This window comes from Haliotis rufescens, unplaced genomic scaffold (assembly GCF_023055435.1).
Source record: "Haliotis rufescens isolate VD_foot unplaced genomic scaffold, xgHalRufe1.0.p SCAF_118, whole genome shotgun sequence".
NCBI classification, from domain to species: Eukaryota; Metazoa; Mollusca; class Gastropoda; order Lepetellida; family Haliotidae; genus Haliotis; species Haliotis rufescens.
The window spans coordinates 5,092-26,786 of NW_025963800.1; the positions used below are offsets into that span (position 1 = coordinate 5,092).

Genomic DNA, 21,695 nt, shown 5'->3' on the forward strand with positions numbered 1-21,695 from the left:
ACACTGGTCTATGTAGAATCATATCGTTATCTGGGACTACGGGTTGACGAGCATCTAGATATGTGAAACTGTGAAAGAGTTGTACAATTCTGCCAGCCATGCTTTGTCTTATTCTGTTGGGTGTATGTCTTATGATGTTTTTTTATGAAACTGTATGAAAGTCTTGTTGAGCCGGTAATGTTCTATGGCTCTGGTATATGAGGATAAAACGTTAATCTAATCCAAAATAGAGCCGGTAAATTATTTCTTGGTGTTAGTAACGGTACCTCCATGTATAGCCACTAATGGAGACATGGGTCTCTCCTCCCCGTTTGTTACATTACATGCTAATGTTTTTAGACTACCCCAAGATTTAATAACAGTACTTGTAACGCTTTGATGAAGAAAATGGTTACTATGTAAAAGTTCATGGAGTACTAAAGTTGTTAAAATTGCCTGTAATCTTAATATTTATGATGTTATGAATATTATGACTGCTCCAATGTCCCGAAAGAAGAAAATTGCCCATATTAAAAACGTTCTCGTAAACAAAGATGAACTGAGCTGGAGAACAGAGCTTTGGAACGATAAACATAACGTTAAGGGCAATACATTAAGAACTTTCATGATCGTAACGTTGTTGCTCCTTATGTTTTATATACAGGGACCACCGTCGCATTTTAGCTAGTTTTAGATCTGGATCGAAACAGGACGATTTACAACCCCCCAAACCTTTTAGAAAATAGAATCTGCCCGCACTGTTTTAAAATTGTTCATAAAAGTTTGTCGAAAATGAATTTCACTTTATTAAATGTTATGTCCTTTATGATCTTAGAAGTATTTTACTTAGATAATGGTCATCTCTTTTGAAACACGTGACGCATTCATAAAATAACTTCCTCTGTAAGGTTCACACCCAATTGTCAGACATCCCATTTGGCAGGTGACCGAATCATCAGACAGACCAGTCAAGTGTGACCAGTGTATTCGCCTGGTCTAAACTACTAATTACTGTGCTGCTCTCGACTGTGGGCAGAGTAAGCTATTCACCACTCGTTAAGCGATACAGATTAACCAGATTCCTCTACGCTGGGCAAACACTGGTCTATGTAGAATCATATCGTTATCTGGGACTACGGGTTGACGAGCATCTAGATATGTGAAACTGTGAAAGAGTTGTACAATTCTGCCAGCCATGCTTTGTCTTATTCTGTTGGGTGTATGTCTTATGATGTTTTTTATGAAACTGTATGAAAGTCTTGTTGAGCCGGTAATGTTCTATGGCTCTGGTATATGAGGATAAAACGTTAATCTAATCCAAAATAGAGCCGGTAAATTATTTCTTGGTGTTAGTAACGGTACCTCCATGTATAGCCACTAATGGAGACATGGGTCTCTCCTCCCCGTTTGTTACATTGCATGCTAATGTTTTTAGACTACCGCAAGATTTAATAACAGTACTTGTAACGCTTTGATGAAGAAAATGGTTACTATGTAAAGTTCATGGAGTACTAAAGTTGTTAAAATTGCCTGTAATCTTAATATTTATGATGTTATGAATATTATGACTGCTCCAATGTCCCGAAAGAAGAAAATTGCCCATATTAAAAACGTTCTCGTAAACAAAGATGAACTGAGATGGAGAACAGAGCTTTGGAACGATAATCATCAATGTTTAAAACTACTTTCAACTACTTGTTGCTGGCGTACGCATTTTATATTGATCAAACTGTTATTAAGATCTGTAAAACATAACGAAATACAAATTATTTCATAACATCATATAGTTGTCATAATGAAAATAGTATTAAAGCATTATTGTCACATGCAATAATTATACTGTTCGGTATCATTAGTAAACTTTGCAACCACATATTATGTGAAACATTTATAAGAGGTGAGGAAATTGAATGAAGCAGTGGTAAAATCTAACCATATATACAAAATTGTATATTTTGGAAATACCAACTATACAAAATTGTATATTTTGGAACTATCAAATATACAAAATTGTATATTTTGTATATATGGGTATTTTTTCTTGTGAAGGAACGTCAAGACTCCAAGACGGTCCAGATGGTAAGAATGTAAAGATCTCAAAGACGATCCAGATGGCAAGGAACGTCAAGATCTCCAAGGCGGTCAAGATGGCAAGGAAAGTCAAGATCTCAAAGACAGTAAAGATGGCAAGGAAAGTCAAGATCTCCAAGACGGTCCAGATGGTATGGAAAGTCAAGATCTCCAAGACGGTCCAGATCACAAGGAAAGTCAAGATCTCCATGAAGGTCAAGATGGCAAGGAAAGTCAAGATCTCCAAGACGATCCAGATGGCAAGGAAAGTCAAGATATCCAAGGCGGTCAAGATGGCAAGGAATGTCAAGATCTCGCAGACGATCTAGATAGGAAGGAACTTCAATATCTCCAAGCCGATCGAAATGGCAAGGAAAGTCAAGATCTCCATGACGATCCAGATGGCAAGGAAAGTCAAGATTTCCATGACGGTCCAGATGGGAAGGAACGTCAAGATCTCCAAGACGGTCAAGATGGCAAGGAACTTCAAGATCTCCAAGACAATTCAGATGTGAAGGAAAGTAAAGAACTTCAAGACGGTCCAGTCGGCAAGGAATGTCAAGATCTCCAAGAAAATCCAGATGACAAGGGACGTCAAGATCTCCAAGACGGTCAAGATGGCAAGGAATCTCAAGATCTCCATGACGGTCAAGATGGCAAGGAAAGTCAAGATCTCCAAGACGATCCAGATGGCAAGGAAAGTCAAGATATCCAAGGCCGTCAAGATGGCAAGGAATGTCAAGATCTCCAAGAAAATCCAGATGACAAGGAAAGTCAAGATCTCCAAGACGGTAAAGATGGCAAGGAAAGTCAAGATCTCCAAGACGGTCCAGATCACAAGGAAAGTCAAGATCTCCATGACGGTCCAGATGGCAAGGAAAGCGAAGATCTCCAAGACGATCCAGATGGCAAGGAAAGTCAAGATTTCCAAGACGATCCAGATGGTTAGGAAAGTGAAGATCTCCAAGACGATCCAGATGGCAAGGAAAGTCAAGATCTCCAAGACGATCCAGATGGCAAGGAAAGTCAAGATATCCAAGGCGGTCAAGATGGCAAGGAATGTCAAGATCTCCATGACGGTCAAGATGGCAAGGAAAGTCAAGATGGCAAGACGGTCAAGATGGCAAGGAAAGTCAAGATCTCCAAGACGATCCAGATGGCAAGGAACGTCAAGATCTCCAAGACAGTCATGATGGTAAGGAAAGTCAAGATCTACAAGACGGTCAAGATAGCAAGGAAAGTCAAGATTTCCAAGACGATCCAGATGGCAAGGAACGTCAAGTTCTCCAAGGTGGTCAAGATGGCAAGGAAAGTCAAGATCTCCAAGAAGGTCAAGATGGCAAGGAACGTCAAGATCTCCAAGACAATCCAGATGGCAAGGAACGTCAAACTCTCCAAGATGTTCCAGTTGGCAAGGAAAGTCAAAATCTCCAAGACGATCCAGATGGCAAGGAACGTCAAGATCTCCAAGACGGTCAAGATAGCAAGGAACGTCAAGATCCCCAAGACGGTCAAGATGGCAAGAAAGTCAAGATCTCCATGACGGTACAGGTGGCAAGGAAAGTCAAGATCTCCAAGACGACCCAGATGGGAAGGAACGTCAAGATCTCCAAGACAGTCAAGATGGTAAGGAAAGTCAAGATCTACAAGACGGTCAAGATGGCAAGGAAAGTCAAGATCTCCAAGACGATCCAGATGTGAAGGAACGTCAAGATCTCCAAGACAGTCATGATGGTAAGGAAAGTTAAGATCTCCAAGGTGGTCAAGATGGCAAGGAAAGTCAAGATCTCCAAGACGATCCAGATGGCAAGGAACGTCAAGATCTCCAAGGTGGTCAAGATGGCAAGGAAAGTCAAGATCTCCAAGACAGTCATGATGGTAAGGAAAGTCAAGATCTACAAGACGGTCAAGATGGCAAGGAAAGTCAAGATTTCCAAGACGATCCAGATGGCAAGGAACGTCAAGATCTCCAAGGTGGTCAAGATGGCAAGGAAAGTCAAGATCTCCAAGAAGGTCAAGATGGCAAGGAACGTCAAGATCTCCAGGACAATCCAGATGGCAAGGAACGTCAAACTCTCCAAGACAGTCAAGATGGCAAGGAAAGTCAAGATCTCCAAGACGATCCAGATTGCAAGGAACGTCAAGATCACCAAGGCGGTCAAGATGGTAAGGAAAGTCAAGATCTCCAAGACGATCCGGATGGCAAGGAACGTCAAGATCTCCAAGACGATCCGGATGGCAAGGAACGTCAAGATCTCCAAGACGGTCAAGATGGCAAGGAAAGTCAAGATCTCCAAGACGGTCCAGGTGGCAAGGAAAGTCAAGATCTCCAAGACGTTCCAGTTGGCAAGGAAAGCGAAAATCTCCAAGACGATCCAGATGGCAAGGAACGTCAAGATCTCCAAGACGGTCAAGATAGCAAGGAACGTCAAGATCCCCAAGACGGTCAAGATGGCAAGAAAGTCAAGATCTCCATGACGGTACAGGTGGCAAGGAAAGTCAAGATCTCCAAGACGACCCAGATGGGAAGGAACGTCAAGATCTCCAAGACAGTCAAGATGGTAAGGAAAGTCAAGATCTACAAGACGGTCAAGATGGCAAGGAAAGTCAAGATCTCCAAGACGATCCAGATGTGAAGGAACGTCAAGATCTGCAAGACAATCATGATGGTAAGGAAAGTTAAGATCTCCAAGGTGGTCAAGATGGCAAGGAAAGTCAAGATCTCCAAGACGATCCAGATGGCAAGGAACGTCAAGATCTCCAAGACAATCCACATGGCAAAGAACGTCAAGATCTCCAAGACGGTAAAGATGGCAAGGAACGTCAAGATTCCAAGACGGTCAAGATGGTAAGGAATGTAAAGATCTCAAAGACGATCCAGATGGCAAGGAACGTCAAACTCTCCAAAACGGTCAAGATGGCAAGGAAAGTCAAGATCTCCAAGACAATCCAGATGGCAAGGAACGTCAAGATCTCCAAGGCGGTCAAGATGGTAAGGAAAGTCAAGATCTCCAAGATGTTCCAGTTGGCAAGGAAAGTCAAAATCTCCAAGACGATCCAGATGTGAGGGAACGTCAAGATCTGCAAGACAATCATGATGGTAAGGAAAGTTAAGATCTCCAAGGTGGTCAAGATGGCAAGGAAAGTCAAGATCTCCAAGACGATCCAGATGGCAAGGAACGTCAAGATCTCCAAGACAATCCACATGGCAAAGAACGTCAAGATCTCCAAGACGGTAAAGATGGCAAGGAACGTCAAGATTCCAAGACGGTCAAGATGGTAAGGAATGTAAAGATCTCAAAGACGATCCAGATGGCAAGGAACGTCAAACTCTCCAAAACGGTCAAGATGGCAAGGAAAGTCAAGATCTCCAAGACAATCCAGATGGCAAGGAACGTCAAGATCTCCAAGGCGGTCAAGATGGTAAGGAAAGTCAAGATCTCCAAGATGTTCCAGTTGGCAAGGAAAGTCAAAATCTCCAAGACAATCCGGATGGTAAGGAACGTCAAGATCTCCAAGACGGTCAAGATGGCAAGGAAAGTCAAGATCTCCAAGACGGTCCAGGTGGCAAGGAAAGGGAAGATCTCCAAGACGATCCAGATGGCAAGGAAAGTCAAGATTTCCAAGACGATCCAGATGGCAAGGAAAGTGAAGATCTCCAAGACGATCCAGATGGCAAGGAAAGTCAAGATCTCCAAGACGATCCGGATAGCAAGGAACGTCAAGATCTCCAAGACGATCCGGATGGCAAGGAACGTCAAGATCTCTTAGACGGTCAAGATGGCAAGGAAAGTCAAGATCTCCAAGACGGTCCAGGTGGCAAGGAAAGTCAAGATCTCCAAGACGTTCCAGTTGGCAAGGAAAGTGAAAATCTCCAAGACGATCAAGATGGCAAGGAACGTCAAGATCTCCAAGACGGTCAAGATAGCAAGGAACGTCAAGATCCCCAAGACGGTCAAGATGGCAAGAAAGTCAAGATCTCCAAGACGGTACAGGTGGCAAGGAAAGTCAAGATCTCCAAGACGACCCAGATGGGAAGGAACGTCAAGATCTCCAAGACAGTCAAGATGGTAAGGAAAGTCAAGATCTACAAGACGGTCAAGATGGCAAGGAAAGTCAAGATCTCCAAGACGATCCAGATGTGAAGGAACGTCAAGATCTGCAAGACAATCATGATGGTAAGGAAAGTTAAGATCTCCAAGGTGGTCAAGATGGCAAGGAAAGTCAAGATCTCCAAGACGATCCACATGGCAAGGAACGTCAAGATCTCCAAGACAATCCAGATGGCAAAGAACGTCAAGATCTCCAAGACGGTAAAGATGGCAAGGAACGTCAAGATTCCAAGACGGTCAAGATGGTAAGGAATGTAAAGATCTCAAAGACGATCCAGATGGCAAGGAACGTCAAACTCTCCAAAACGGTCAAGATGGCAAGGAAAGTCAAGATCTCCAAGACGATCCAGATGGCAAGGAACGTCAAGATCTCCAAGGCGGTCAAGATGGTAAGGAAAGTCAAGATCTCCAAGATGTTCCAGTTGGCAAGGAAAGTCAAAATCTCCAAGACAATCCGGATGGTAAGGAACGTCAAGATCTCCAAGACGGTCAAGATGGCAAGGAAAGTCAAGATCTCCAAGACGGTCCAGGTGGCAAGGAAAGTCAAGATCTCCGAGACGATCCAGTTGGCAAGGAAAATCAAAATGTCCAAGACGATCCAGATGGCAAGGAACGTCAAGATCTCCAAGACGGTCAAGATGGCAAGAAAGTCAAGATCTCCATGACGGTACAGGTGGCAAGGAAAGTCAAGATCTCCAAGACGACCCAGATGGGAAGGAACGTCAAGATCTCCAAGACAGTCAAGATGGTAAGGAACGTCAAGATCTCCAAGACGGTCAAGATGGCAAGAAAGTCAAGATCTCCATGACGGTACAGGTGGCAAGGAAAGTCAAGATCTCAAAGACGATCCAGATGGCTAGGAAAGTCAAGATCTCCAAGAAGGTCCAGATGGCAAGGAAAGTCAAGATCTCCATGACGGTCCAGGTGGCAAGGAAAGTCAAGATCTCCATGGCGGTCCAGATGGCAAGACACTTTAAGACCCAAAGACGGTCCAGATCGCAAGGAAAGTTAAGACTCAAAGACGGTCCAGATTGCAAGGCAAGTTAAGACTCCAAGACGGTCAAGACGGTTGAGAGTGCTAAGGAGATCAATCTTGAGTCTAACGGTGCAATGCCCGGATCTGCCTTTAATACTTGATGCGTTGAACACAACATCAAACGTCAGGTCAGGTTTCCCTCGTAATACCATACGTGTTGAGAATACAACTAACCTGATACTGTGGCATTTGCGGCCAAATTATGTCGTACCTACAAATGAACAAGAGTTACGTCCCTTGAAGAACTGTCCACATTTAAACTGTCGGGAAACATCGGACGTGAAACTGATATCTCGAGCAGATGCAGTTGTATTTGATGTTTATTTTAAAATCGGACCTGACAATAAACCGGCCAGATACCCAGAACAGACATTAGGTGGGGTTTCAGGGAAGAGGTAGTGTTGTAAGAAGGGGCAGGGTTATATGGGTGGGGTAGTGTTGTAAGAAGGGGTGGGGTAGTGTTGTAACAAGGGGCAGGGTTATATGGGTGTGGTAGTGTTGTAAGAAGGGGTGGGGTAGTGTTGTAAGAAGGGGCAGGGTTATATGGGTGGGGTAGTGTTGTAAGAAGGGGTGGGGTAGTGTTGAAAGAAGGGGCAGGGTTATATGGGTGAGGTAGTGTTGTAAGAAGGGGTGGGGTAGTGTTGAAAGAAGGGGCAGGGTTATATGGGTGGGGTAGTGTTGTAAGAAGGGGTGGGGTAGTGTTGTAAGATGGGGTGGGGCTATAGGGACGGGGTTGAGTTGTAAGAAGGACCGGGGTTTCACGGACGGGGTAGTGTTGTTAGAAGGGGTAGGGTTATATGGGTGGGGTAGTGTTGTAAGAAGGGGTGGGGTAGTGTTGAAAGAAGGGGCAGGGTTATATGGGTGAGGTAGTGTTGTAAGAAGGGGTGGGGTAGTGTTGTAAGAAGGGGTGGGGTAGTGTTGAAAGAAGGGGCAGGGTTATATGGGTGGGGTAGTGTTGTAAGAAGGGGTGGGGTAGTGTTGTAAGATGGGGTGGGGCTATAGGGACGGGGTTGAGTTGTAAGAAGGACCGGGGTTACACGGAAGGGGTAGTGTTGTTAGAAGGGGTAGGGTTATGGGGATGGGATAGTATTGTAAAAAGGAGTGGGGACATAGGGTTGGAGTAATGTTGTAAGAAGGACCGTGGTTTCACGGATGGGGTAGTGTTGTTAGAAGGGGTAGGGTTATGGGGATGGGATAGTGTTGTAAAAAGGAGTGGGGACATAGGGTTGGGGTAATGTTGTAAGAAGGACCGGGGTTACATGGAAGGGGGTGTGTTGTAAGTATTGGAGAAAACACTTTCACTGGGCTACAGATATGGTTGCGAGTTTGATCCTCGGGAATATAAAGGGGTGAGATCACATATTGAAGGGGTGGTGTTGTAAGAAAGGGTGAGTTGACAGGGAAGGGGTGGTGTTGTAAAAAGGGGTGAGATCCCATATTGAAGGGGTGGTGTTGTAAGAAGGGGTGAGTTGACAGGAAATGGGTGGTGTTGTTAGAAGGGGTGAGATCACATATTGAAGGGGGTGTTGTTAGAAGGGGTTAGTTGACAGGGAAGGGATGTTGTTGTTAGAAGTGGTGAGTTGACAGGGAAGGGGTGTTGTTGTAAGAAGGGGTGAGTTGACGGGGAAGGGGTTGTGTTTTTAGAAGGGATGTGTGACAGGGAAGGGGTGGTGTTGTAAGAAGGGGTGAGTTGACGGGGAAGGGGTTGTGTTTTTAGAAGGGGTGTGTAACAGGGAAGGGGTGGTGTTGTAAGAAGGGGTGAGTTGACGGGGAAGAGGTTGTGTTTTTAGAACGGGTGTGTGACAGGGAAGGGGTGGTGTTGTAAGGGGTGAGTTGACGGGGAAGGGGTGGTGTTTTTAGAAGGGGTGTGTGACAGGGAAGGGGTGGTGTTGTAAGAAGGGGTGAGTTGACGGGGAAGGGGTTGTGTTTTTAGAACGGGTGTGTGACAGGGAAGGGGTGGTTTTGTAAGGGGTGAGTTGACGGGGAAGGGGTGGTGTTTTTAGAAGGGGTGTGTGACAGGGAAGGGGTGGTGTTGTAAGAAGGGGTGAGTTGACGGGGAAGGGGTTGTGTTTTTAGAAGGGGTGTGTGACAGGGAAGGGGTGGTGATGTTAGAAGGGGTGAGATCACAATTTGAAGGGGTGGTGTTGTTAGGAGGGGTGCGTAGAGAGGGAAGGGTGGTAATGTTAGAAGGGGTGAGATCACAATTGGAAGGGGTGGTGTTGTTAGGAGGGGTGCATAGATAGGGAAGGGTGGTAATGTTAGAAGGGGTGAGATCACATATTGAAGGGGTTGTGTTGTTAGAAGGGGTGAGCTGACAGGGAAGGGGTGGTGTTGTTAGAAGGGGTGAGTTGACAAGGAAGGGGTGGTGTTGTTAGAAGGGGTGAGTTGACAAGGAAGGGGTGGTGTTGTAAGAAGGGGTGAGTTGACAGGGAAGGGGTGGTGTTGTTAGAAGGGGTGAGTTGACAAGAAAGGGGTGGTGTTGTAAGAAGGGGTGAGTTGACAAGGAAGGGGTGGTGTTGTTAGAAGGGGTGAGTTGACAGGGAAGGGGTGAGTTGACAAGGAAGGGGTGGTGTTGTAAGAAGGGGTGAGTTGACAGGGAAGGGATGGTGTTGTTAGAAGGGGTGAGTTGACAAGGAAGGGGTGGTGTTGTTAGAAGGGGTGAGTTGACAAGGAAGGGGTGGTGTTGTTAGAAGGGGTGAGTTGACAAGGAAGGGATGGTGTTGTAAGAAGGGGTGAGTTGACAGGGAAGGGGTGGTGTTGTTAGAAGGGGTGAGTTGACAAGAAAGGGTGAGCTGACAGGGAAGGGGTGGTGTTGTTAGAAGGGGTGAGTTGACAAGGAGGGGGTTGTATTGTTAGAAGGGGTGAGTTGACAGAGAAGGGGCGAGTTGACAAGGAAGGGGCTTGTGTTGTAAGAAGGGGTGAGTTGACAGGGAAGGGATGGTGTTGTTAGAAGGGGTGAGTTGACAAGGAAGGGGTGGTGTTGTTAGAAGGGGTGAGTTGACAGAGAAGGGGTGAGTTGACAAGGAAGGGGTGGTGTTGTAAGAAGGGGTGAGTTGACAAGGAAGGGGTGGTGTTGTTAGAAGGGGTGAGTTGACAAGGAAGGGGTGGTGTTGTTAGAAGGGGTGAGTTGACAGAGAAGGGGTGAGTTGACAAGGAAGGGGTGGTGTTGTAAGAAGGGTTGAGTTGACAGAGACGGGGTGAGTTGACAAGGAAGGGGTGGTGTTGTAAGAAGGGGTGAGTTGACAAGGAAGGGGTGGTGTTGTTAGAAGGGGTGAGTTGACAGAGAAGGGGTGAGTTGACAAGGAAGGGGTGGTGTTGTAAGAAGGGGTGAGTTGACAAGGAAGGGGTGGTGTTGTTAGAAGGGGTGAGTTGACAAGGAAGGGGTGGTGTTGTTAGAAGGGGTGAGTTGACAGAGAAAGGGTGAGTTGACAAGGAAGGGGTGGTGTTGTAAGAAGGGGTGAGTTGACAGGGAAGGGGTGTTGTGATATGTATGTGTGTGTGTGTGTGTGTGTGTGTGTGTGTGAGTTGACAGGGAAGGGGTGTTGTGATATGTGTGTGTGTGTGTGTGTGTGTGTGTGTGTGTGTGTGTGTGTGTGTGTCTTTTGGGTGTCGACCTTTCCACACGATTGTGCCAAATGTCTTTCATACAGGGTTCGTTGGGATACAATGAAATAATACTATTGCTGTGTATACTGCTATCATAATGATACTAAATTAGTGACATGCTTATAGATTCTAATTCAGGTTCTTAAAGTTACATTGAAACATTAAAAACATAAATCTTGGTTGTGTAAGATAGGTTTATTGACAAAGCAATGCCTCTACACTTTTTAACATTCTTTTATGTGGATGACGTAGCTTGGGATATCAGCTCAACCTGAAAACAAGAGAGAAATTTACATTACAAGTGATTCTCTATATTCTTCCAGGCTCACAAAAAAAGCTCATGATTAACAAACGAGCAAGCAGGCATGAGCTAGCCTCTTGTATGATCCATTGCATAGAGGGTAAAGAGACTGTTGAGGAATGGTCATTTGATGTCATCTTAAACAAAATAGGATAGTTTTGACAATATCACGAAGCTCAAAGATCGCTGGAATATTGCAAAATGCAGTTTACAGCTAAATTCACGCACTGTTTAATGCAAGTCATGTAATAAGGAAATAACTATCTTGGATCAGACAAAAATAAACATTAATTAACATACCGTCGTCGAACTCCGCTTATGCACAGCTGTAACATGAAAATAAACATCAGAATTACAATTTGAGCCTTATGAAAAACATCTCTGACATATCGAATTTTAAGGCTTAGATTACATTTCAGTTTTGTTTGAGTAAACTTATTCTATAAATACTATTGGACCGGTTGGACCTACAATCACAATCACAGTTCAATGATTCTAATGCAATTTATCAAAAATATTTTTTTTAAATGCAATTAACATTGGAAGAAATGTTATAATGTCTAATTCTATGTTCTATTGAGAGGTAATTAATTGGTCGTTGCCATTGCTGGTTGTTTTATTAAGGAAATGCTTCAGTTACAAATTCCTACCAGAATGTTGGATCCACCCCCAAAGATGGGCAAGCAGATGGTGACGAGCTGTATGCTAACGTCCCTTCCGAAGTAAATGAAGTAGTGTTGTAGATTGCAATGTTTCTGAAAGAAGAAGTTTGCAAATAGTCATCTTAAATGTAAGAGTACGCAGATTAACATCTCTCTTCAATCAGATGGACTCTTCAAATGAAACTGGATCCTGACTTGATGAAAAACTCGTCGTGTGTATAATTTCTATATCATCATAAGATGCAGCCCTCAAATGGTCGGTCCTGATAACCAAATCGTAAGTCTTAAGACAAAAGGGTGAGTGAGTGAGTGAGTGAGTTGGGTTTAACGCCGCTTTTAACAGTATTCCAGTTATATCACGGCGTGTCAGCTTAATGAGGGAGGAAAGCCCGAAGTGATGCAGGTCTCAGACGTTTACCACTTTGATGAAACCCACGGGCACGGGTATGGTACTGACAAACCTAGAAACATAATCGGGGCGAACCGGGATTCGAACCCACAATCATAGGTTTCTGGCGTGCCCAAGGGACGCAACTCTGCACAGCGAATCGCGGGGCCTTAGACGACTGGGCCACCCGTGCCCCCTTAAGACAAAAGAATACAAGTGTTTCCGATCCATCTTAGAGGAGATGGACAGTAATACCTTGTTGTCACACACAATTGTTTGTGTTTACGTCAGACCCAAATGGGATCTCCACAATGCCATCTGACATGGAAAGGAGTGTGTGGGATACCAGATGACAAGCATTTACCTTATCAAACAAGCAATATAGAACAAACTGAAAAATGATTAAAAGCTACATGTTCTGACTGAAAACAAAGCTCAGTGCTAGAATTGTTTTACAAAAACTGAGGATTGATGTAAAAGTATGTTCATAATGTTTCACTTATTGTGAGAAAGATTTACACGCCGACCGGATTGTATGTTCCAGACTCGATTATTTACAGACCGCCGCCATGTAGCTTGAACATTGCTGGGTGCGGCGTCAAACAACAAGCAAACAAACAAACAAACAAACTTCACCCTGATATGACTCCAGGGGAGATGCATGCAAAAGCGGTTACTTAAATACGTATGATGACAATGTATTGGCTCGGTCAACATCTAAGATAACATTTTAGAAGTAAGGATGCTCGTTTCATCTAACTGCATTATCGCATATCAAGTCCTATCATATCAATAATATTTACTCACGCATCGTTTTGGTTGACAACGTAGAGCAGGGAGTTACAGGGGTTGACTCCGATGGAACCACATTGGTTGCTTAAACTCGGCTGCCTTATCTGCCTGAAGGAAAAGGTGGCGGGGAAGACAACATACACGGAACCCGTTGCCTCCTCACAAAACGCAAAACGACCTGTATGAGAGAAATAGAGACTGGATGTATGAAACTGTTAGGCTTGGAGAGCTGAGGACCTCTCTACCTCTCTACCTCTCTACCCGTGACGACGTAAATTAGGAATCAGGCGGTCGCAATGCTGTGATTTAAATGATTATGTGTATTGTAGTGTTATATGTCAACCCTTGATTTATGGGATAACTTCGACATTGAATATTTTCACTCATTCAACCACAAGTGTAATGGGGCATAACGTATTTACAAACAGGATAATCTTGTCCACATCAAACGTGCAGGTCACATGTTGTGCATTAATGTTCAATTAATTTACACAAGACCTCAATATCAACGAGTAATGAGTCCATCATTACTTGCCGTGTGACAATGAAGCCATACATAGAAGGTCTGATTTGACAAGAGTTGAAAGGAACTCGTTCAAGTAATGTCCTGTGTTGAATCGTCTTTATTCGAAACTTTCCATCTGTGTCACCTCTAATTCGAACCATTATGTTCGAGTCACAACCTTGTTCCAAACATTCAATACATCAAATGATTCCCCCTCTAAACATATGAATAACATATGAATAACATATGAATAACATATGCATAACATATGAATAACATATGAATAACATATGAATAACATATGCATAACATATGAATAACATATGCATAACATATGAATAACATATGAATAACATATGCATAACATATGAATAACATATGAATAACATGAATAACATATGAATAACATATGAATAACATATGCATAATATATGAAAAACATATGCATAACATATGAAAAACATACGAATAATGATTGCTTTGCGTTTAAAGTATAAGGATGGTTTGCGTTCTGTAGACTAGGGTCATTTGTATCCTGTCTGTATGCAAACACAGCCCAAAGTTCCAACGGTATTAACTATCGGATTAGTTGGAGCATCAAAATTATGTAAGCAATTTAGGCCAAATGTCCCATTTCAATAATCATAACAGTTCGCTGCTTACAGCATTGTACAATTCCGTTTGTAAAGCATGTCTTTTCTGAGAATAACTATCAAATGGTGACGATGGCGACCGTATCCTGTTCCACCAGTGGCATCCGTCACTAACAAATGCAAAGTAAGTCAAGTCACGGCGACCAGTAACACAAGAGTGATACAGCAACTAGATGTTATTTATATGAATATAAAGGCATTATACCTACCAACATCGAGTACTACAAAAGACGCAATTTGCACTACAAAAAAGACTTCTATCACCGGAGGACCTGCAGCAGACAGTGCCAAGATATTCGAACCGAGGCTCATGTACACAACACTGCAACCAAAAAAGTATTGCATTTCAATTGTCTTGGTGAATTTGAAGACACAAACCTTCATCTGCAGTTCAAAATACTTAAAGCGGTCATCGGCTAAAGATAGATAAATACATACAGAATATAATAATTCAAAGCATATATCCAAGACATTTTCGTGAGGGGGGTGGCGGGGGTTGAGGGCGGGCACAAAATGTCTGTAAATGTAAGTAATGTTGATAGTAACTCTTAGTCAGCACTTTGTTACTACATCAGTGACATTGTGTATTCTGTGTATGGCATATCTATTTGTGTTGTACATACTACCGTGGCATTTTGGACAGGGTAACTATCAAGGAGTGCTACACAGTTTGAAATAGTCTGTATGTGTCTGTCTGTCTGGACTGACACTACCACCGAATGAGAAAGTAATAATACACTTAGAGAGCGCATTTACATTTGAAATGGATATAATGTTGTCTTGCTCTAACTTAAGATTGTACCAGATTGTTTGAATAGAAAATTTAAGATAAGTCTATTGAATAAAAATTGAAAAATATGTCTGGCAAATGCAAAATATCTGGTTTGAACATTATATAAACCATACCTGACAGTGGTTATTATCGGTCACAGACATTACGCAATCTCTCCCGATGACGTATTCTATGTATGTGATTAACATCTTGGCATAGCTGTATACAGTAAATACATCCCGGGATATCCGTCATAACTGCGTGCATTTAAAAACAATATGGACGTTTACGACCTTGTTTTGGAGTGCACATACCCGTTAAAGATCTGAATCTGTCCGGTCGGGCCAGTAATGTCGATAACCTTGTTGATATCTGTAGTGGTCCTATTGAAGGAATAGATGCCATTCCGAGACGCATCACCGTTGAACGAAATGGCTACATAGTCTTGGTCTGTGGCAGGATTGTACGCAATCCCAGTACCTACTGGCCCAGCTGTTAGTAGAGTATCTAGTAACAAATAAATGACAAACTGTAACTGGGAAATAGTTGTGGCAGTCACAAGTTCACTAGTGTCAAAGCAATCTTCCCACCAACAAGCTAAATGGTCGTTCCCTGATAGCATATTACTATGTTGAAAACGGCCAACCCCAACATGATAAATGGTCGTTCCCTGACAGTATACTGCTATGTTGAACACGGCCCACCCCAACATGATAAATGGTCGTTCCCTGACAGTTGATTTTTAACATTAGTATACAATGCATGACTGAACAGGACATTTTCACAACACACCCTTTGACATGAGAGGTCAAAACGTGGGAACGAGGTTGTCATACACATACCAGTAGTATCGCCTAATACGGTTTCCGATCCATCTTGTGCGCGACATCGAACTTGAAACGGGTTGTTTTTAAGGTAGTCAAACCCATAAGTAGCACCGTCGGGGAAAACAGACAATCTAGTTACATTCTCGCCTAATGTGAAGTCGTTTTGGATGACACCATTGGGGTCTACCACAGCAACATCAGGTTCATCACACGAAGCCACGAACACCGCACCGGTACCTTCAAGTATATAGCAGCCATATAGTTTTAGTGTATATTTTGCAGTTACATATTATTCTGAAATTTGCTAAACATTCACAGATAAAGATTGCAAGAAGTTACCTTAGTTGTCAACTAAGGTAACTTCTTGCAATCTTTATCTGAGATTTTATGAGAAATTATCTCGTGAGTCGACTATTTCATCAGATCTTGGTACTTATTTTAGACGCCAGTCTCATACCATCAATGTATAGAAAGGAAAGCTTGAATAAGCCACACAATAACTATAACAAAGTTCTTATACGTTCTAAAACTTTGAGGGGTTTTTTTTCATGTAAATGAACTTGACATGAAAATAATTCTAAAACTACAAAAAGATTGTTTCAAGTAAATGCAGGATTGTTCAGAATAATATTAAATTGGTTTGTTTTTTTAAACTAATATTAGAGTCAGTTGTAACCCAAGTAACACAAGGCCAAGGCCAACAAACATTTTAAGGTGTAAATTAGAAATGTTACGCTCAATACTCGTCTAAATTGCAGCACATAAAGAATAGTTGGTATACATAGCTATATAAAGTTAATATACATGTACATTTAAAATAGTTGATAGATATATAATTAGTTGTCTGACATATCTTGTCAATTCGTTCTGTTTGTGAACAGGAATCCAAACACCACTAGATCTGCTATCATTTACTGGGACAGCGTGTGTCTCAAGGCAGCCTGGGTACTAGTGGGAATCAGTGCCAGGTTAATATAGAATTAGTTGAAGTGAATAAGCAAGCGCCCGCCTGGCTTAAGTTGTCTTCATCAAGATAAATAATAACTGTTTCGTTAAGGGATGCAGAATCTGAATCAATCGATGCCAATCTAGGCTCCGTAAATAGGTGTTCGTCAAATCAACAATAATATGAAGGTCAAGAGAACAATCTCGATCATTTGTCGAAACAGATTTCATTAAAAGGAAAACAAGTTGTGGTAAAAACTATATGAGTCAGTGATTTATCATTCGAAAATACTTGTAGCTTAAAGACCTACGCTCAGGGCAGTCTACTGGGGCGTCGGCTGTGACATTGGCGACATCCGCCATGAGGTCTTGTAAAGCGGTTTGGAAGCTTGTGACACGTGTTTCGAAGCAGTCGCTGGAGGCATCTGCAACAAGAATTATATTTTTATATATACTACTTCAAACTCGGTTAATGATTAGACCTGGTCAAAAATTCGTGCCTAGCGTTTTATCGATTACATCCACGTTAATTTGATGCATCCCGGTTCTTGAACGTGCCAACCATGCTGCTAGTACGTGTAAACAATAAGAAATTAAAGTAAATTAAGTAAAAAAGTAACAAGGGCACAAATAAGCCACAAGTGATCTGGAAAGACGAAATCGCGTTATTCTTCTTTAATGCACAGAGTTTTTTTCAAGTAAAAGAAAGAGATCGTCCCATTTAAAGAGTTTTTTAAAATTGTTTTTATATGCATCACTGTTACATTTTTTCCCATTACATCATCGTAAATAAGTTTACTTTATAACACACAGGATACTTTACTTACAAAGACTTGGCATTGTCTTTTAGGGGGCACGGGTGGCCCAGTCGTCTAAGGCGCCGCGATTCGCTGTGCAGAGTTGCGTCCCTTGGGCACGCCAGGAACCTATGATTGTGGGTTCGAATCCCGGTTCTCCCAAATTATTTTTTCTAGGTTTGTTGGCACCATACCCGTGCTCGTGGGTTCACCGAAGTGGTAAACGTCTGAGACCCGCATCACTTCGGGCTTTCCTCCCACATTAAGCTGACACGCCGTGATATAACTGGAATACTGTTAAAAGCGGCGTTAAACTCAACTCACTCACTCACTCATTGTCTTTTACTTCCCCACGAATAGCTGGAATATTGCTAATGCGGCGTTCCGCAATACTCACTCCCTTATGTGTATCTTGATTAAAGTATCTCAGTCAACTAATTGTTAAATACTTTGAATATACATATGTTGGTACATATATGTACCAAGTATGTGCTTACGTCAGACACAATCTACTGAAACATAATGGAGGTATAACTTCCAGGGGTAGTAGTCAGGGGTTGCATGTAAGATCAATCTGAAAGGGCGGTCAGGGGGTTACATGTAAGATCCATCTGAAAGGGCGGTCAGGGGGTTACATGTAAGATCCATCTGAAAGGGCGGTCAGGGCGTTGCATGTAAGATCCATCTGAAAGGGCGGTCAGGGGGTTACATGTAACGTCCATCTGAGAAAGGGCGGTCAGGGGGTTACATGTAAGATCCATCTGAAAGGGCGGTCAGTGGGTTACATGTAAGATCTATCTGAAAGGGCGGTCAGGGGGTTACATGTAACGTCCATCTGAGAAAGGGCGGTCAGGGGGTTACATGTAAGATCCATCTGAAAGGGCGGTCAGGGGGTTGCATGTAAGATCCATCTGAAAGGGCGGTCAGGGGGTTACATGTAAGGTCCATCTGAGAAAGGGCGGTCAGGGGGTTACATGTAAGATCCATCTGAAAGGGCGGTCAGGGGGTTACATGTAACGTCCATCTGAGAAAGGGCGGTCAGGGGGTTACATGTAAGATCCATCTGAAAGGGCGGTCAGGGGGTTGCATGTAAGATCCATCTGAAAGGGCGGTCAGGGGGTTACATGTAACGTCCATCTGAGAAAGGGCGGTCAGGGGGTTGCATGTAAGATCCATCTGAAAGGGCGGTCAGGGGGTTGCATGTAAGATCCATCTGAAAGGGCGGTCAGTGGGTTACATGTAACGTCCATCTGAGAAAGGGCGGTCAGGGGGTTACATGTAAGATCCATCTGAAAGGGCGGTCAGGGGGTTACATATAAGATCCATCTGAAAGGGCGGTCAGTGGGTTACATGTAAGATCCATCTGAAAGGGCGGTCAGGGGGTTACATGTAAGGTCCATCTGAGAAAGGGCGGTCAGGGTGTTACATGTAAGATCCATCTGAAAGGGCGGTCAGGGGGTTGCATGTAAGATCCATCTGAAAGGGCGGTCAGGGGGTTACATATAAGATCCATCTGAAAGGGCGGTCAGTGGGTTACATGTAAGATCCATCTGAAAGGGCGGTCAGGGGGTTACATGTAACGTCCATCTGAGAAAGGGCGGTCAGGGGGTTACATGTAAGATCCATCTGAAAGGGCGGTCAGTGGGTTACATGTAAGATCCATCTGAAAAGGCGGTCAAGGGGTTGCATGTAAGATCCATCTGAAAGGGCGGTCAGGGGGTTACATGTAAGATCCATCTGAAAGGGCGGTCAGGGGGTTACATGTAAGATCCACCTGAGAAAGGGCGGTCAGGGGGTTACATGTAAGGTCCATCTGAGAAAGGGCGGTCAGGGGGTTACACTGTGTAGACAGTCTCTGTACGTGTAGCTATTGGTATGTCAAGCTCCAATTCATATTCATATTGTGGCGAAGTATAACATAATCCTATTTATGTAACAGGAATGCTTCCAATTATGTTTCACCACTAAAAACCTGGTAACAATTAGAGTCAATATGATCACAAGAAAAAGAGCACATTAAGTGTGAAACAGGATATGAAGTTCAATGTATAAATAATGGCGGCTTTACCATCATCATACCACTAGACAGAGCACGGACGTCAAACCATACGAATGTAAAAAATTGTAAAAGAGAACTTGAAGTTGTATCATCAGATAAACTAGAGTAACACGGTGTATTGGGCTAGATATCAGTAAACACGTAATGTTAGTGAGTTCATTGACTTGCCTGTGCACGTGTTTGTAACGGGTGCCACCGGTGGGGCAGGATACGCTTACCTTTTCGCAAACACCTAGTATCATTACAATGTAGTTTACTGCAGTATATTTAGCCACTTACCCAGGCAGGGACATTGCTGGGCGATGATGTCCAAGGCGCAAGTAATGTTGCCGTCAATGCTTGAAAGTTCCGTGGCGAGGGCCGAAAGCTTTGTGCTTAGGCGGCCGCTTGGTGGACAGTTTCCTTCACAGAGGACAGATGCTGGTGTGGCGAGGACGGCCAGGAGGAGAAACACGAAGCAGTTGGAGGAGAACATCTTCTTGATTCTTCAGCTACTGACAAGTATGATCCAGGGGCCTTATTTATACAGTTTGTTCGTATAGTGGATCGCAGTTCTGGAGCCCCGCAGAGTCTCATGACTGTACAGCGTCACATGGCTGGGTCCATCTGTTTTCTATTGATTTCATGGAACAGTTTTTTTTCTTTTCTGTGGTCATAGGAAAGTAGGGTCTCATAATTTTCTAGTGATTCATTTTATGTAATTTACTGTATAACTGACACCACAGAAGTATGCATTTATTGCATGAACAGCGAGTAGTCATCATTATAACATGGACGCCTTTGCCGTAGACACGAACTGACATTGCGATCTATGTCCTGTCACAGAAGGTTTTCCCTAAAGTCTTAATAGCATGTTAGCAGCTTAATACGATACACCATCCATTTACAGTGTTTGTTTCAAATACTTCAACAGCTGTACTGCATATATGTGTTGTCATACAGTTGCTACAAAGAAATTGACTATTCATTCATTAGTTTAAGAAAGTATCCTATTTTTACCACCAAATACTGAAAAATGAATTCCTCCTTTCTCAACATGTCTGGCCTGTTTTCATCAGTTAGCGTGTAGCAGTTTCGTTGGAATGATACATGTCACTTGTTGTCCCCAATGCTTCTTGTGTTTGGAGGTTTGGAGCCGGTTGTCACTTTTAATAATTCGAGTGAATGTATCAACTCATTAAATGTATTCTACAGTTATTATAGAAAATGGAAACTTGATGCCAATATTGCAAAAAAAGTTGTTGTATTTGGTGGAGGTATAGCTAAAGTAAACATATCCTTCTCCTTTGGAGACAAAAAGTTAGAAATAGCTTAGAGTTACAATTAGCAGTGAATAAAATATCAGAAAAATAGACGATTTACGTAGGCTATTGAAAATTTTATTATACTGCTGTATGGATCCGAAGTCTTGGGATATGAAATAGCGGAAGCTTTGGAAAGAATCCACTAAAAAATTCAATTGCTACTGGCCCGCGGACACCAACCACTCCTGTGGTCTAACAGTCGTATTTCGTTCACCCCAACATTGTAACTGGGTTGTACCAGCTGTTGAGAGAACAATGAACGTACTTGGCGTAGTACAGCCGCAACAAGCTCTAAGAGATTTTACTACAAATATTTTAAGCATATACCTACTTTTGAAAAATACCATTTGCTTCTTAAATCAGTATCATACCCACTACATCATCATCCCACTGAGACCGGAAGATGGAACAATACTCCTGGAGAAGATCGCTTATGTAACTTATGTAACTCACCAGGCTTTGCAGATGAATTTCACTATTTATTTCGTTATGATGCTTTTAGAAAACAAAGAATAACACTTATCGATAGTAAATACCTCATCTGCCCAAACATTTCGAATCTAAAACGCTTCTTATGTTCTCCTAAATGTAAATACTTAGAGCAGCTTGGTAGATTCCTACCACTTATTAACAAAGAATGAAGTAAGAAGTCATATATACAGAATACAATCTGAAGTCGTATTAACTAATCGTGTATACTCATGGTTATATATAATGTATACTCCCTTTCAATCTTGATTCATTGATTCGCCGTTCCACATGTTACGTATCGTATGTTAAACTATTGCTCATGTGCCAACGATGGTGTTAAAAAGAGAAATATAAGATATCGACGCAATAAATGGCAAAGAACAATGTAGAACGAATCGGGGTTTATTTCACGATAA

The 21,695-nt window shown here is 42.8% G+C and overlaps 1 protein-coding gene across 1 annotated transcript; it reads right to left on the reverse strand.

Moving 5' to 3' along the window:
* Positions 1-10,983: 10,983 nt before the first annotated feature.
* Positions 10,984-19,994, reverse strand: LOC124125577. Its single transcript, XM_046488903.2, has 9 exons — positions 19,784-19,994; positions 16,960-17,073; positions 15,719-15,940; positions 15,191-15,383; positions 14,314-14,426; positions 12,962-13,124; positions 11,755-11,859; positions 11,405-11,430; positions 10,984-11,074 (listed from the first exon to the last, which is right to left on the reverse strand). Exons 1-8 carry the CDS (start codon positions 19,977-19,979, stop codon positions 11,421-11,423), a joined length of 1,116 nt encoding a protein of 371 aa, XP_046344859.2. The 5' UTR covers positions 19,980-19,994; the 3' UTR covers positions 10,984-11,074; positions 11,405-11,420.
* Between the last annotated feature and the right edge of the window lie 1,701 nt (positions 19,995-21,695).